At 44.2% G+C, this 16,162-nt stretch overlaps 1 protein-coding gene across 5 annotated transcripts; it reads right to left on the reverse strand.

Annotated features, from left to right (window-relative positions):
• Window positions 1–7,098: 7,098 nt before the first annotated feature.
• On the reverse strand, window positions 7,099–14,376 carry LOC119275378 (SH2 domain-containing protein B-like). Of its 5 annotated transcripts, none has more exons than XM_037556218.1 (12): window positions 14,129–14,376; window positions 12,732–12,923; window positions 12,294–12,494; window positions 12,125–12,214; window positions 11,804–11,881; window positions 11,552–11,719; window positions 8,829–9,113; window positions 8,431–8,705; window positions 8,167–8,329; window positions 7,664–8,010; window positions 7,500–7,565; window positions 7,099–7,409 (listed from the first exon to the last, which is right to left on the reverse strand). In XM_037556218.1, exons 1-12 carry the CDS (start codon window positions 14,315–14,317, stop codon window positions 7,376–7,378), a joined length of 2,088 nt encoding a protein of 695 aa, XP_037412115.1. In that variant the 5' UTR covers window positions 14,318–14,376; the 3' UTR covers window positions 7,099–7,375. The 5 variants fall into 5 exon arrangements, with proteins under 5 accessions (XP_037412115.1, XP_037412108.1, XP_037412093.1 ...); XM_037556211.1 differs by having other exon boundaries at window positions 8,796–9,113; XM_037556196.1 differs by having other exon boundaries at window positions 8,431–8,723; window positions 8,796–9,113.
• Window positions 14,377–16,162: the final 1,786 nt, after the last annotated feature.

A 16,162-nucleotide genomic window follows, 5' to 3' on the forward strand; every position in this document is an offset into this window, starting at 1 on the left:
CTTTGTGTAACCCTAACCCTCTCCGGTGTCTATATAAACCGGAGGGTTTTAGTCCGTAGGACAACTTCATCATACAACAATCATACCATAGGCTAGCTTGTAGGGTTTAGCCTCCTTGATCTCGTGGTAGATCTACTCTTGTACTACCCATATCATCAATATTAATCAAGAAAGACCTATGAGGCGTCTTGATCTATCTCTATAGATTTTGATGCCTAATATATAAGCAGCTTCTCCAAGGTCCTTCATTGAAAAACTTTTATTCAAGTAGGCCTTGATGCTGTCCAAGAGTTCTATATCATTTCCCATCAAGAGTATGTCATCTACATATAATATGAGAAATGCTACAGAGCTCCCACTCACTTTCTTGTAAACGCAGGCTTCTCCATAAGTCTGTGTAAACCCAAACGCTTTGATCATCTCATCAAAGCGAATGTTCCAACTCCGAGATGCTTGCACCAGCCCATAAATCGAGCGTTGGAGCTTGCACACTTTGTCAGCATTCTTAGGATCAACAAAACCTTCCGGCTGCATCATATACAATTCTTCCTTAAGGAAACCATTAAGGAATGCCGTTTTGACGTCCATTTGCCATATTTCGTAATCATAGAATGCGGCAATTGCTAACATGATTCGGACGGACTTCAGCTTCGCTACCGGTGAGAAAGTCTCATCGTAGTCAACCCCTTGAACTTGTCGATAACCCTTAGCGACAAGCCGAGCTTTATAGATGGTCACATTACCATCCGCGTCTGTCTTCTTCTTAAAGATCCATTTATTTTCTATGGCTCGCCGTTCAACGGGCAAGTCAGTCAAAGTCCATACTTCGTTTTCATACATGGATCCTATCTCGGATTTCATGGCTTCTAGCCATTTGTCGGAATCCGGGCCCGCCATCGCTTCTTCATAGTTCGAAGGTTCACCGTTGTCTAACAACATGATTTCCAAGACAGGGTTGCCGTACCACTCTGGTGCGGAACGTGTCCTTGTGTCCACTAGTAGGACTCCTCCCCCTTGGAAACCCTAGGCGCATGGGCCTTGTGGGGCTGGTGCCCTTGGCCCAAGCAGGCCAAGGCGCACCCCCTACAGCCCATGTGGCCCCCGGGGATGGGTGGCCCCACCCGGTGGGCCCCCGGGACCCCTCCGGTGGTCCCGGTACAATACCGATAACCCCGAAACTTGTCCCGATGCCCGAAACAGGACTTCCCATATATAAATCTTTACCTCCGGACCATTCCGGAACTCCTCGTGACGTCCGGGATCTCATACGGGACTCCGAACAACATTCGGGTTACTGCATATACATATCCCTACAACCCTAGCGTAACCGAACCTTAAGTGTGTAGACCCTACGGGTTCGGGAGACAAGCAGACATGACCGAGACGACTCTCTGGTCAATAACCAACAGCGGGATCTGGATACCCATGTTGGCTCCCACATGCTCCACGATGATCTCATCGGATGAACCATGATGTCGAGGATTCTATCAACCCCGTACGCTATTCCCTTTGTCTATCGATATGTTACTTGCCCGAGATTCGATCGTCGGTATCCCAATACCTCGTTCAATCTCGTTACCGGCAAGTCACTTTACTCGTACCGTAATGCATGATCCCGTGACCAGACACTTGGTCACTCTGAGCTCATTATGATGATGCATTACCGAGTGGGCCCAGTGATACCTCTCCGTCATACGGAGTGACAAATCCCAGTCTTGATCCATGTAACCCAACAGACACTTTCGGAGATACCCGTAGTCTACCTTTATAGTCACCCAGTTACGTTGTGACGTTTGGCATACCCAAAGCACTCCTACGGTATCCGGGAGTTACACGATCTCATGGTCTAAGGAAAAGATACTTTGACATTGGAAAACTCTAGCAAACGAACTATACGATCTTGTGCTATGTTTAGGATTGGGTCTTGTCCATCACATCATTCTCCCAATGATGTGATCTCGTTATCAATGACATCCAGTGTCCATAGTCAGGAAACCATGACTATCTGTTGATCAACGAGCTAGTCAACTAGAGGCTTACTAGGGACATGTTGGTGTCTGTTATTCACACATGTATTACGATTTCCGGATAACACAATTATAGCATGAATAAAGACAATTATCATGAACAAGGAAATATAATAACAATGCTTTTATTATTGCCTCTAGGGCATATTTCCAACACTCAAAGGGTTAGGGTCAATGGGGGAAGAAGACCCCCTTTTATAGGAGGGGGAAAATCCAACCGTTATGTGCTCAGCCCGCACACGAGCGGTACTACCGCTCCTGGTCCCGGTACAACTGGGACTCATAGTATACGTGCAGAACCCTACCAGGCAGTTCAACCGGGCGACCAGGCGGTAGCACCGGTTGAGAAAAACAACCGGACCAACCGCCCAGCCACCGCTCAACCACCGCATAGGAACAGAAGGGAGTCACCCCTGAGTGCGGTAGTCGAGCGGTACCGGGCCGATGCAACCGCATGGCCTTGAGCGCTCGGGCGGCTAAGTCCTGAGCGGTAGAACCGCTCCGGACACCGGTGGTACCGGTACGACCGGACCAACCGGGCCACCACCGCCCGAGTACCGCATCAAAACAGAGGCCTGACCGGTACTTGGGCGGTGCCTGGCCGGAACAACCGCCCAAGACTTTGCTGAGCAAGTTGGCGGTACCACCGCCCGGAAGCAGCGGTACAACGGCTGAGAGCTCCAAGAGGTACTACCGCTGGGGCACGCGGTACTACCGCTGGGACCAGACAAAAACCACTCTCAAGAAAACCAGAACTGCCATAACTTCTGCATATGAGCTCCGAATTGAGCAAACTCAAGCTTGTTGGAAACAAGACGACGAGTAAGAAGAGGCCGGGGAGGTATGCCAACAAATAGAGGAGTGAAACCTCCAACCGAGAAGAACCGGCAAAACCTCCAACATCGAAAACATCATAGAAGATGCATGTGAACTCCATTTTCGATGAACTCAAGCTTGTCATCAAGATGACCATAAGCTCTAAGACTCACAAAGAGAACCAAGCAAGAACCAAGAAAGATGATGCAAGGATGCAATGGTTTGATCTCTCTATGAACGATACGATCAAGCTACTCATCGAGAGCCCCCCCCCCCTTGATAGAACGGCAATCGATCCCATAACCCAGTCTCCCAACAACCATCATGAGACCGGTAAAATAGAAATCCTATCAAGGGCAAACCTTTGACTTGCACATGGTCCACTTGAGCTAGATGATGACAATCTTGACTCCCTCAAGTTGGACCACCTTTCTTGATTGTGTTGACTCGATGAAGACTAGTTGATTGCTCCCCATACTCCACTATGGGTGAGCCACTCTTCCGCACATCTTCACAAGTCCATTATCACCACAAAGGACGACAAGCTTCAAGCATTTGATCTCTTCGTGATGCTCCACTTGAACTTGCACACCGCAACCTAACCCCACAAAGAACTCTCACGAAGATCATGGGTTAGTACACAAAGCGTAATTGACAATTCTTATCATACCATGGGATCACTTGATCCCCCTCGGTACATCTTCTGCGCTTTGTGAGTTGATCAACTTGATTCACTCTTGACTTAGTCTTGATCATCCTTGAACCTTTCCAATTCTCTTCATTTGAATGATGTCTTTAAGGTAGACATGAATGATCACACAATCTTCTTCTTCAAGACATGCTTGCAATAAGCTCAACTCTCACATGACCAATCTTTGGATAATTCCTTGAATAACACCTTGGTCGACACAAACTCTCCTTGAAACCAACACATGTACTCCAAGAAAAGCCTATGGACAAAACCTTCAAATATAACTCAAGGCAACCATTAGTCCATAGAGATTGTCATCAATTACCAAAACCGAACATGGGGGCACCGCATGTTCTTTCAAAAGGGACGTCAACCAACTTGCAAGCACCATGCGTCTTCTTGGGCCTGATCCAATTAGGGAATGACATCGTCGAGGCGGGGGTGGAAGGACAATGATGAAACGGCAGCGAGCGAGGCACTGAGCCTGAGCCGGCGATGACCAAACTTGAGCGACGCGGGTTACCGACTTTTTCCTATATAGTACTAAATGTGGTTGCCGTGATATATAAACTATGCACTCAACGAAAATAGCACATATATTCAAATCATTTCATTGTTGGCACAATTATGAATATGATATGTACAATTCATAATTTTGAAAGATATAAAGGTACTAACCGCATCGAGATACTACGCCCCAACAACAATATAACAGAGAGTTGACTAATATATTTGTCCAAAAATGTATGCAAGCACTAGCTGCTATTTACATACTTCCTAGGTCCCAAAAAAAGTGTCTCATATTAAAGTTGAGACACTTATTTCAGATGGAGGGAGTACCTTTTATGTTTGAGAATTTTTCTGATTTGGTGAATAAGGAGTTCTGGACTCCCTTCTCCGGCATGATCTTGATCTTGTTTGAGCAATTGTGTAAAATAGAACTCTTTTCGTAATACCAGGGCTTATGAGATCGACAAAAAAGCTTGATAATCTAAGTCTGGTCCAAGCTTGTTAGAGACCTGTCTAGTAAGGGTCATCTTACCTACCCCCACCCTTTCCAAGAATAGAGATAACTCTTAGCTGATTTGTCAATTCATCTCCCTTGTCATTCAGCAACTTCACAAGCTCATCTCTCGGGGCATCGATGCCAACAAACTCTTATGCATCTTCATACCGCCCGGAAAGTCGTGGGTCACAAGGCATGGAGAGCCATCGACCTTGTCCCTTTAGTGATTAGGAAGCAAGAATTAGATATAAGTAACAAAGTTTAAGGGGTAACCATATGTGCTATGGTGGAGCTTACTGTTCGGGGTGGGGGTGTGGGGGGGCAATGCCCCCCCCCCACCTTACATCATTGGCGATCCTATGGCGAGTGTTGATGTCCAATTTTTTTTTATTTTGCCACGAATCTCCTTGAAGCTTTTCGACTTGGAAGCGGAATCATGGTTCACAAGTAACATGAACTTGTTGATGCTATCCTCAATATCATATGACAGCTCTCACACAACATCTGCATGAAGCTTGTCTTGGTGGTCAGGCTCCTCCACATCTGCCATCATGGCAGGAATGCTTGCATGGCCTTGAGCTCATCCTTGAGGAGCTTGATTGCATGACTCATGATGGACATCCTTGAGAAGCTTGTGCTCATTGGCAGCATGGTTCCCAACTTCCCCAAGAGGGATGTCATCGCTCCGGTCGTCGCACTAACCAAAACGCTTTCCATGGTTATTGCGGAGAATCAAACTAACCATCATTACATCATATTTCTCAACATGCTACAAGATCTGCTCATCCTATGCTTGTTATCCTGCGACGACGAGGGGTTCTTTTTGTTGGAGACGACAGCCACCGACCGGAAGGGTACTGGTAATGGGCGAGTAACTTCAGTACTTGAGTGGGAGTGGGAGTGGGGGCAAGAGTGCTCAATAATGGAGAGACACCCCTCACAAAACTACGTCGGTTAAGGGCAGCCATAGTGTGTGCCAAATAGCATTGCCAAATTGAGTTTTGGCTTTTGGAAACCTCATTAGACTAGTACCATAGTGATACGTCTGCAACATATCTATAATTTTTGTATGTTTCGTAGCTTTTATCTATCATTTTTTTGCAAAGTTTTGAAGTTATTGGATTAACACATTAATAAAGTGCCCATCGTCAGTCTCTATTTGTCAGTGTTTGTGTTTTTTTAAGGAAAATAGGTATTTTAAACTTTCGAGAAAATTCCAGAAAAATAGAAGAGTAGTTTCAAGTCAGTAGGGGCACCATGGGCCACACCAGCTAGCCAGGTGGGCAATACGACCCCTAGGTGCCATATGTAGGCTCCATGGGCCTGAGTGTGCCTAGGGCCGCCTCTGGTGACCTCCGATGCCCGATGACTTATATATACCCCAGCACACACCCCCCTCGATTTATGATGGATTTTTTATGATGCTGCCACTCCCTAGTTTTATGTATCTTTATTTTAGCCCTAATATGGCACTCTATGGGAGGGGGAACCTTCATCTTTAACCTCTTCATCAACCCTTATCGCTCCCATGGCAATGCGGGAGTAGTACCTTCGAGGTTGAGGGTTTGTGGTAGTAGCTATGTGGCATGTATCTCTTTTTCTTGATCATAAGAATTGCGACCATAATTGTGATCTAGGGAATTGATGATTGGTTGAATTATATAATGTACCTCTTGTGATGAGTACCTCTATGGACTAAATCTTGTTCATGTTATGTTGAACTTTAGGAGTTAACGAAACTGCATGATACATATCTAGTATAATTTCTAGAGACACATGTGGCACATTAGGGTAACTCGATAGATTAAGATTAGAACGATAAGGATCATATGATGTTGTTGTAGTATAATTTCTGTGGTTGCTTGTGCTGATATTGGAGTGGCTTAGTATATTAAGATTAGGAAGACAACTTTGAGGTTGTTAGCACTCTGCACACCTGACAGATCTCATCCAGGTTTGATCCAATGAGGGACTTTGTGATGGTATATCATGTATTTTAATGAAGTTTTCATGTTGAGAATTGACACTAGTGAACCTATGAACCATATGCCTTGTTTCCAACCATTGCAAACCTCGTTTCAATCATGTTTTCATCTTGTTTGATAAAATGTCAATGGCTTTAACTACCATCTTTTTTATTTTAATCTTTAGCCGTTTGTAGTGATGGCTGTCTGCTCAATTCAAGTACCCCCACTATTCAAATTAATTGTCGCAGCTTTAGTACAACTTCAGTACTAAAGCATAAAGTTGTACCATAGTTGCATCAATTAATTTAGATCAGAAGGATTAACTTTCAAATCCAGTCAAGTCCAGTATAGTTGTCATGGAATTTGTTTATTTTAACAAGTTGGTTTCAGGGTGTACTCTTGGCATCTGTACGCAACAAATTAGTTGAACCCTATGTTTTACCAGCACGTAATCTTTACGTCTACCATGCGCATGTGCCTTGCAAACAGCTTAATTTAGAACATTTCCGCTGCCCCACAGGGCATTTTTCTACTTTTATCAATAAGAAACTTCGAAATGGGGAAACTAGAATGGGATGTGCAAGAAACTACTTGCAAAAAGGAAAATCTGCATTCCAAAATTTCAGTTTATATACACGAACTGAACAAACTGGACCGTCTGGTTTGACTAGCGTAATGTCTAATTGTACACTAGGCTATTTCTGCTAAGTAAATCGCTTGGTTTACAAAATTATACAGGGCAACAGCCTATCAGAAAATCGACTAACTACTCCCATGACTGCGTTTGGGAAGCATGCCATGAACTCTTCATCTTCTCTGGCTTGTGATGAACTTCAGTTTGCTGCATTGCCTCTTATAGCACACTGCATTAATATTTCATGGCAGTCGGTAGGCGATCAACCCTGCATTCAAGTTGAGCCGGAATGAGAATGGTGATAGCTTCAACTATTTATTCAGAAAGGGTTCGCTGAATGGAGGTTCAGTGTGCTTGCCTGCCTAACTGGAGTAGTTCAGGCTCCTGCAGCAGCAAATCTTGTAGACTCCCAGCCCTAGCATCGCTGCATCCAGCAGAAAAAAAATGGATTTCACTTTCAGCAACCGAACTTGAGTATGGGATAAAAAGTATCACCAAACGAGGTCGCTGATAGGAGCGCACCTGACATCCAGGGATAGAAGTCTGTGGTGAATTGAGTTATCGGAGCCAACATAGGTGACAACGAGGCTTCCAGCATCTGGATGTGGCCAGCTTCGTGTGGTAGGGAATCTGAGAACGAATGTTCCCGGCTTCTTGAGCAGTTCCCTGGAGCTTCTTAGCGCATTCTCGGCTTCCTCTGTTGTAATCAATCCCTCTATCCACGCAGGTGCAGTGCAACCCCATAGGCTGTTGATTTTATCTTTCGACAGAGAAACGGCCACTGGGTATAGCCAATACCATAGCCTATCAAATTCGTTCCTTCCAAGATCAGCCCCACAGCCAGCAATTCCTTTTAAAACCTCCAGATCCTATAATAAATAGTACGTGTTATGGAATCAAACATCTATTCTTGTGCTACTCACAAATAATTGACAACAGAACCCTCCTACTGAGTTAATGTATACCCCTCTCAAAAAATGAGGGGTAAAGGTGTTGAGACCTCATACAGAAGTAAGTGGATCTACCTGTTCTGACAAACCTCTGTTTGTAGAATGCGCGATGTCCATAAATTTTGACATGATTTCAGGAACTGCAGATGACCAAAGAGCACGCTCCTTGTTCTTTGAGATTATGCTCCAAGTTACAGCACCCTCTTCAAGCAATTGCTTTGAAATTAATATTTGGTTTCTTTAGAAGAAAAATGCAAATGCATGTTATTGTTAGTGATAAAGAGGGAGAGGAACCTCCTTATCTTATAAAATACATAAAACAAAAAAATATAAGACTACCTGTGATGGGAGCATCCACTATACAAAGAGACCTCATTTGCAAGTGTGATCAAATCGTCCACATTGATGGAAGAAGCTGCACTTTTAAGAAATGTTGACCGCTCATACGTTCCTTCTAGACAATATCTGAAGATCATAGCATCTGAAAGAGTTTCAGCTTCATCCTTATCTGATCCACTCCAAGAACTTCTCGCATCAATGCTGTCGGAGTCTGACATCGTAGATTCAGTTCTGACACTTTGTGCTTCCACTACCATCTTTCTAGCCTGCTTACTCTGCAAACAAACCATTAACTACGAAGTTCAAGTGAAATTAAGCACAATTTCAGAAGTACCACAATCTAGCAGATTGACTACTTGGGATACCATTTTGTGAGTCTCTGTCCCATCGCCTTCTACCTTGAGAAACTTGGATGGATGCAAACACGCCACTGAACTTTGATCATGAGACAGTGAGCAAGAATTTGCTTTGCCATCACGATCAAGACCTTGTCCATTGTTAAACAAATGAATTTCATCGACTGTTGCAGAACTTGTCCGCTTTGCAGCACTCAATGGACGGCTGGGGCGGCCTCGGGATATACAGCGAATTGGCTTAGAAGATGCCTCCAGAAAAGGATATTTGCGTGTGTGAAGTGTTGAGAAATAAATGCGGAACAGCTTATTGTCACATTTAGAAGAGAGCTGCAACAATTGGATCAAATGTCATGAACGAAGATCAACCAAGCAAAATCATAGCATAAAATCCAGTTAAAAAAATCATAAAATCGTATATGTAGGTGAAGCAAGATGGCGAAGAAGGCCGCAAAGCGAGCTGTTGGTGAAGCAAGGGGTTGGGCGTATGAGGACCTCTACCAACGGTTAGGCACGAAGGAAGGCGAAAGGGACATCTATAAGATGGCCAAGATCCGAGAGAGGAAGACGAGGGATATTGGCCAAGTCAAATGCATCAAGGACGGAGCAGGCCAACTCTTGGTGAAGGACGAGGAGATTAAGCATAGATGGCGGGAGTACTTCGACAAGCTGTTCAATGGGGAGAATGAAAGCTCTACCATTGAACTGGACGACTCTTTTGATGAGACCAGCATGCGTTTTGTGCGTCGAATCCAGGAGTCTGAGGTCAAGGAGGCTTTAAAAAGGATGAAGGGAGGCAAGGCGATGGGCCCGGATTGTATCCCCATTGAGGTGTGGAAAGGTCTCGGGGACATAGCGATAGTATGGCTAACCAGGCTTTTCAATCTCATTTTTCGGGCAAACAAGATGCCAGAAGAATGGAGACGGAGTATATTAGTACCAATCTTCAAGAACAAGGGGGATGTTCAGAGTTGTACTAATTATCGTGGAATTAAGCTGATGAGCCATACAATGAAGCTATGGGAGAGAGTCATTGAGCACCGCTTAAGAAGAATGACAAGCGTGACCAAAAACCAGTTTGGTTTCATGCCTGGGAGGTCGACCATGGAAGCCATTTTCTTGGTACGACAGCTTATGGAGAGATATAGGGAGCAAAAGAAGGACTTGCATATGGTGTTCATTGACTTGGAGAAGGCCTATGATAAGATACCGCGGAATGTCATGTGGTGGGCCTTGGAGAAACACAAAGTCCCAGCAAAGTACATTACCCTCATCAAGGACATGTACGATAATGTTGTGACAAGTGTTCGAACAAGTGATGTCGACACTGATGACTTCCCGATTAAGATAGGACTGCATCAGGGGTCAGCTTTGAGCCCTTATCTTTTTGCATTGGTGATGGATGAGGTCACAAGGGATATACAAGGAGATATCCCATGGTGTATGCTCTTTGCGGATGATGTGGTGCTAGTTGACGATAGTCGGGCGGGGGTAAATAGGAAGTTAGAGTTATGGAGACAAACCTTGGAATCGAAAGGGTTTATGCTTAGTAGGACTAAAACCGAGTACATGATGTGCGGTTTCAGTACTACTAGGTGTGAGGAGGAGGAGGTTAGCCTTGATGGTCAGGTGGTACCTCGGAAGGACACCTTTCGGTATTTGGGGTCAATGCTGCAGGAGGATGGGGGTATTGATGAAGATGTGAACCATCGGATCAAAGCCGGATGGATGAAGTGGCGCCAAGCTTCTGGCATTCTCTGTGACAAGAGAGTGCCACAAAAGCTAAAAGGCAAGTTCTACAGGACGGCGGTTCGACCCGCAATGTTGTATGGCGCTGAGTGTTGGCCGACTAAAAGGCGACATGTTCAACAGTTAGGTGTGGCGGAGATGCGTATGTTGAGATGGATGTGTGGCCACACGAGGAAGGATCGAGTCCGGAATGATGATATACGAGATAGAGTTGGGGTAGCACCAATTGAAGAGAAGCTTGTCCAACATCGTCTGAGATGGTTTGGGCATATCCAGCGCAGGCCTCCAGAAGCTCCAGTGCATAGCGGATGGCTAAAGCGTGCGGAGAATGTCAAGAGAGGGCGGGGTAGACCGAATTTGACATGGGAGGAGTCCGTTAAGAGAGACCTGAAGGATTGGGGTATCACCGAAGAGCTAGCTATGGACAGGGGTGCATGGAAGCTTGCTATCCATGTGCCAGAGCCATGAGTTGGTTGCGAGATCTTATGGGTTTCACCTCTAGCCTACCCCAACTTGCTTGGGACTAAAGGCTTTGTTGTTGTTGTATATGTAGGTTCATTGAGACAAACATGGTACTTCTGACAGTATAAGCCTTCACTTGTACATACTATATAGCACCTGCACAAATCCAGGGCCATACTGGGCCACAACGAAAGCTTCTATAGACATTTCAGCCTTTTCTTTCTTTTTGGCAGATATGTATTTCAGATTCAAGTTGCCAAACATTTTGTTACACCTTTAACTCAAGTGAATTTAATGAACAAAATATTCAAGGCACATGGCATAAATAGCAACCTTTTTTTTTCCTTCCTGCTGGAAAACTGGGGGGGGGGGGTGCAAAACAAGATGCTATTGTAAAGCGTTTAACTAAGATGGAGCATTGTGTAGCAGTCTGCTTCAGGATCACAATGGCTGCAGTGTTACAGATACGGCCTCATACCACTATGTTGCTGCTACAGAGCAATAACCAAACTGAAGCAATCAATATTTGTAGGAATTCAGCATATGGAGAAACCCACCTGAGATATCTTGAGCTTAAATAGTGCACGCCCACGAAGAATTGGAAGAGGCCTGCTTTCAGCTGGGTATTCAAGTCCTTCGCAAGCAATCAGTAGGGGAGGTTCTGCATCATCCCTTGATTTCTCGACTAATGCTCCATTGTCAGCGTAGACAAGTGAAGCAACAATCTAGAAGACGATTCATTTCTTAAGTCAGCAAACAAACAAGTAGCACACTTGCTAAAATGTACCAAAAAGAAGATAATCAAAAACCTGTGTATCCTTGTTCATATGTTCACCAAAAGCATTCGTTAGTACTACTTCCAACATGAAGTTCCTCCGACAAGAAGCCTACAGAAACCAATTTCGACCATTAAAACAACAGTCAGGATTATTTAGAATATTATGTGATTTGTACATAGAATAAACATAGCTCAGCATTATCTTCTGCAACTCACTGCAGCTCTCAGGTTATCTTTCACATTTTTACAGGTTAAGCATAATAGAAATGCAGAAACATTTCTTGCTGTGCGTAAAATAGTTGAAATAAAGATAGGATAAATAGTTTGTGCCAGGAGACGGAATTTGGTCTACCTTCCCACCGACAATGCACCAAATGCCATCATCGCCCTCCTCAATTCCGTCGCAGCACGAGTAGTCAATAGATAGCTTAGACGGTGGATTCTGCAAAAAATAATTGTAAGTTTTCACCTTTACAGAAGAAGAAAAAAATAATGCCTTACTATTAGCTAAGCTGCATCACCTCTGTGTATTGCTCCTGTATGGCTCCTAGCATAGATAGCACTTGGACATTGTAGACATAGCCGTCGACCTTGCCATTGTTTCCAAGTAAGCAAACTTGGTATGCATCATCTTGATTGTCTAGCTGGCTAGATAGTGAACAAAGATGAGCCTCGGCAACTAGATCGCCATCAATGTGAAGGCGCATAACATTTTCAGTAACCTGACATGGGGGCACAGTTTTGCAAAACATATTAAATAAAGCAATGGTTGTAAACGTAAAGGAAGATTGCCATTTGGAGCCTGTCAGTGTGTTGCACATAAGTGAAAAACAAGTATATGCAGGAGAAAAATAGGAAGTGTGGAAAAACATTAAATGGATACTTCTGCTGACTCAACCAATCCAAGGATACTCAGCAACACAAAAGGCATGTTACAGACATTCATGCTTGCAGCATACCTCGCATCCAATGTGTATCCAGTGCTCAAGAGGGCATTCATTTACAGCCGATATATAGGTCGTGTCAGTCCATGGAGAGGAATTAGAGGAACTAGGAGCTTGCTTGTGCAAACTCAGCAATGGGAAGAGAAGCAGCTTATTTCCTTCACTTAAAGCAAGAAATGGCAACTTATTGCCATCTCCTGCAGTTATCTGCAAAAAATTGAGAATTCCCATCAGTTCAATACAAATCTTGGGAGAAGTACACATGGAAACCTAGAATTGCAGTTTAGTTCTTATCGCCGAACAAAAAAAAAATCTTCTTACACCCATCCAAAAAAGAGATGTGACAAGAACAGAGTATCGCTCCGTTGGCAAGGCGTGCAAGTGCACAACCAGCCCGCCCAAGTTCGAGTCTCGGACTCCCCGAGGTGCTCAGGGTTATTTCTAATATTAAAATGTGCCGCCAAGGGCTAGTCCTGACTTGTCTCGATTAAAAAGAGATGTAGAACCCATTCCTAATGGCCCAATGAAGATTTTGCATACTGCTCAGTGTGCGACATAACGGGGGCCAACCTCTCACACAGATCGACCAATGAATCCGTATAATTGAAATGCACCAACGACCTACCAATTGCAGGCTGCAGCATCCACAGCACAACCATAAGCATGCGTCACAGCAGACCGATAAACTCCCCTCCCTAAGATATAATTTGCTCCTCGTGCGCAATCACAAAATCAAATTCTATCGGTTCAATACAAGTCTTGGCAGGCTACACATGGAAACCTAGGATTGCATTTCAGGTCTAATCGCCGAACAGAAAACATTCTTATTGCACCCATCCTAAATAAATTACTACGAAACTTCCCGCGCTAAAAAAGAGATGTCCATCCTAAATAAATTACTACGAAACTTCCAGCGGTAAAAAAGAGATGTGATAACCGTTGGTAAGGCGTGCGAGTGCGCGATCAGCCCGCCCATGTTTGAGCCCTGGAGTCCGGGAGGTGCTCAGGGTTGTTTCTTTTACTAAAATATATGCTGCCAAGGGCCAGTCCTGGCTAGTCTCTCGATTAAAAAGAGATGTATAGCAGCACCCATTCTTAATGGTCCTATCAAGATTTTTGCCATACTGCTCAGTGTGCCACAGGATGGGCCTGTGAACCCATCACATGGACCGACTGATGAATCCTAGTATAATGTAAATGCACCAACCACCTACCAATTGCAGGATGTAGTATCCACGGGACAACCATAAGCACGCGTTACAGCAGACCGAGAAACTCCCCTCCCCCAAAAAAGACAGAATCCGCTCTTCGCGCGCACTCACAAGTCAGAAAATCAAAATTCCTACAGCAACGTGACGCCTAACGATCTCCTAAAACTGGGGAACAACCAAATGACTCGAATCTAGTCGAACCTGGTGAAGGATAACCGGGGAAGGCCTCGCGGAGCCGGAGAGGTAGAGCCAGAAGCAGACGGCGAATCCTCCGCCCGCGCCCTCGCCTCCTTCTCCCCCGCCTCGGGCCTTACCCAGGTCCAGCTCGACCCGCACGTCGCGGAGGCCGAGGTAGCCCTCGATTCCACCGGGTTCTGCCGGCGCCGCCATCCCGGGACCGCCGCACCGTGGTTCGGCGGAGGCAAGGGTTTTATTATTGGTCCCGCTTCCGCTACGAAATGGTTAACGGTATGTTCGGTGACGGCCGGGGGAGTGGGATACTGCTATTTGAAGCCGTTGGATATGAAAACTTGGGTTGCTCCTTGCCGTCAGATGCCAAGCGTTGATTCCACGTTTTTTTCATCTCGAAGGCTCTAGATTAGAAACGGAAAACGTAGGATTGAGATGTCTTATCATCATCTAATTCACTATGCTTCTTGATTTTGAAGCCCTCCCATCCATTCAGTTGAGATTTTTAATTTGAATTTGGTTCATGATTTTTATCGGGTCAACTATTTCTTAAAGGCTTCTCTCTTTCATTTGAGGTGCTTAATATTAGATTTGATTCATAATTTTGACTCTATCAACAATTAATCAACAGGAACGAGCCTGTAAAAACATATCAGTTCCATGAACCCACTAGAAAACACATGATTTATCATAGCATCTTTTTTTTTCGAATCATCTAATTCACCGTGTTTCCTAATTTTGGAGCCCACCCATTTAAAATGAGGTGTTCAATTTTAAATTTGATTCATGATCTTAACTAGATCAGCTATTTCTTAACGAGCTCTCTCATTTAGTTGAGATATTAAGTTTAGATTTGATCATGATTTTGACTAGATCGACGATCTCATAAATTAATCAGCAACAACCACTTTGTAAAACACATTAGTATTGTGCACCCTCTCACCATCTAAAGAAACATACTAGTCTTCTTAACATCTATTTTTCTCGGAATCATATTACATACACCACGCTTCCTAATTTTCAAGGGCTCATAATCAATTGAGGTCTTCAATTTGAAATTGGGTCATCCAATTTTAACTGGGTCAATAATTTCTCAAGGAGCTTTGTCATTTAATTATTTTAATTTAGTATGTTCTCTAATTTGCTTCCGTTCGATTAAGCTATACAATATTAGACTTGGTTCATGAAAGTGCGTTAAGTCGACTACATGGGGGTGAATAGGCGATGCTTATGAATTCTTTACTGACGAATTTCAGGATGGGGAAATTTCTAAGCGAAGAACTACTTGCAGCGGAATAAGTACTCAGATGCAGACATGACATAACATAAGCATGGACATCATGATGAATAGAAAACAAACACAGAGTACAGAAAGCGTAAGCACATGATAAAACAGAATGAAGACAAACAGACTGAAGAAATTGAACTAAGAAAATTGAGAATGTCTTCAGTCAAAGTCTTCAAACAGATATGAACAGGTACACAACACAGTAATAAAGAAATGAAAGGGTTGAGGAAATAGAACCGGTTAGCTCGGTGAAGACAAAGATTTGATAGACCAGTTCCAACTGCTGTGACAGTTGTACGTCTAGTTAGAGTGGCTAGGTATTTAAACCTGAGGACACACAGTCATCACCGTATTATCCTTGAACTAAGGTCACACACACCTCATCCAAACACTCATGGTAAGTCTTCAGGTGACTTCCAAACCTTCACAAACTCGGTCACTTGTCGATCCACAATTTCCTCTTGGATGCTCTAGACCATGACGCCTAACCGTCTCGAGGATGCACAATCCTCAAAAGTAACAAGCGTCGGTTCCACACAAGAACAATCTCTTCAGTGATGCTCAATCACTTTGGGTTTGTAGGTGTTTGGTTTGGGGTTTTGTGTTTTCCCTCTTTTGATGATTTTTGCTCAAAGTCCTCGGAGGATGGGATGCTCTCAATGACAAGTGTCAGTTTCTCGCGGAGCAGCCAACCAGCTAGTGGTTGTAGGGGGCGGTTATTTATAGCCTAGGGACCAGCCCGACATGATAAGACATAA

The sequence above is a fragment of the Triticum dicoccoides genome, chromosome 1A, assembly GCF_002162155.2.
Source record: "Triticum dicoccoides isolate Atlit2015 ecotype Zavitan chromosome 1A, WEW_v2.0, whole genome shotgun sequence".
Classification (NCBI taxonomy): Eukaryota; Viridiplantae; Streptophyta; class Magnoliopsida; order Poales; family Poaceae; genus Triticum; species Triticum dicoccoides.

Excerpts from the sequence above, each read along its gene's own strand:
- LOC119275378 (XM_037556196.1), bottom strand. The coding sequence starts at position 14,317 with ATGGCGGCGCCGGCAGAACCCGGTGGAATCGAGGGCTACCTCGGCCTC. Across the intron at positions 12,495-12,731 it reads GGATACACATTGGATGCGAG|GTTACTGAAAATGTTATGCG; the intron begins GTATGCTGCAAG and ends CCCCCATGTCAG. Across the intron at positions 11,882-12,124 it reads GGTGCATTGTCGGTGGGAAG|GCTTCTTGTCGGAGGAACTT; the intron begins GTAGACCAAATT and ends TGGTTTCTGTAG.